This window comes from Oryx dammah, unplaced genomic scaffold (genome assembly GCF_014754425.2).
Source record: "Oryx dammah isolate SB20612 unplaced genomic scaffold, SCBI_Odam_1.1 HiC_scaffold_24, whole genome shotgun sequence".
NCBI lineage: Eukaryota > Metazoa > Chordata > Mammalia > Artiodactyla > Bovidae > Oryx > Oryx dammah.
Genome location: NW_024070208.1, coordinates 84,723,324 through 84,724,567, shown reverse-complemented (window position 1 = coordinate 84,724,567; position 1,244 = coordinate 84,723,324). Strand labels below are relative to the sequence as shown.

At 65.8% G+C, this 1,244-nt stretch overlaps 1 protein-coding gene across 1 annotated transcript in view; it reads right to left on the bottom strand.

The window, feature by feature from the left end:
• The window catches only part of F7 (coagulation factor VII), a 5,783-nt gene that overhangs the window by 2,578 nt on the left and 1,961 nt on the right, over positions 1-1,244 (bottom strand). Inside the window, exons 3-4 of the mRNA XM_040267478.1 lie at positions 466-490; positions 280-393 (exon numbers count right to left, since the gene is read on the bottom strand). Coding sequence (XP_040123412.1) covers positions 280-393; positions 466-490 — 139 coding nt within the window. The remainder of the gene's footprint in view (positions 1-279; positions 394-465; positions 491-1,244) is intronic.

Here is a 1,244-nt window from a genome sequence, read left to right as displayed (position 1 = left end):
CGCAGACGACCCAGGAGGGTGAGACCCGGGCCTGGGGGTCCCGGGTCTGAGCACATTGGCCACTGGGGCTGCGGGACCCCCGCGCCAGGGAGCAGGGGAGCTGGCAGAGACGAGTGGCTCCCCCGGCTTTGCCCTGTGGCCAGAGCCCAGAGGCGGACAGCGTGCCCAGTGGGTCAGCACCCAGAACCCCGCAGCCAGGACGCTCGGGTGGAAGCCTGCGAGGGCGCCGAGGCCCCCTCCCACCTGGTGAGTCGGCAGCCTCCCGGCCCCGCTCCTCACCCGTCTCGCAGTTCCGGCCCTCGAAGCCGCTGGGGCAGAAGCAGATGTAGGACTGGAGCTGGTCCTCACAGGAGCCCCCGTTCCGGCAGGGGCTGGAGGCGCACTGGTCTCCATCTGCGGGCAAGTCGCTGTTACCAGGCTGACGGGGGGCTGGCGGCAGATGGCGTCGGCCAGTCACCTACTCACCATTGTAGGAAACCCAGAACTGCCTCTGAGGGAGCAAGAGGAAGCCGCGTGAGGCGTGGGCGCCAAGGCAAGCACTTACGTCCCTGTGGGGGAGGCGCCGGGCGGCTGGGGCTTCTGACCAGCCCTCCCAGTGGGCTCTGGAAGCCACACTGCTCCTGTGGAGACAGGTGGGTTCATCCAGGGAAGCGAGTTTTTTCTCTAATACCCGCCCCTCCCATTGCTAAGGCCACAGAGGTCCGAATGTCCTCTCCCAAGTCCCAACCCCAGGCTTCAGCACCAGCCCTGCCACGTCGGAGCTGTGAATGTGGAGGAGACCCCACGCGCCCCGAGCCTCCGGGGCTGCCCCCGACGCTGTGCTGACCATCCAGACACCCGCTGACCGAGGAGAATGTGGGAAAGACACGCGCGAGTGCCCTGCCAGTTCCAGGGGCCTCCTCAGTAACAGGGATTCCCCAGGGATCTTTAGGCCAATGAAAATCAACTCTGTGGCTGTGAGAACAAACCAAGGTGGAAGCTGCTGGAAGGTTCTGAAAACCACAACCCACTCCGGTTCTCCTGCCTGAGAATCATGGACAGGCGAGCCCGGTGGCTACGGTGCGTGGGGTGGCAGAGAGGCAGACTCGACCGAGCGACTCGATTGAGCGACTCACATACACACAGACGCAGGGGTGACCGTCCTTAGCGCGGCGGGGAAGGGCCGTGTGAGCCCTGCCTGCGGGTGCAGAGTGCGCGCCGTGCCAGGTGTGGGTCCCATGCGTGTGAGACGTGTGTCCTGTGTG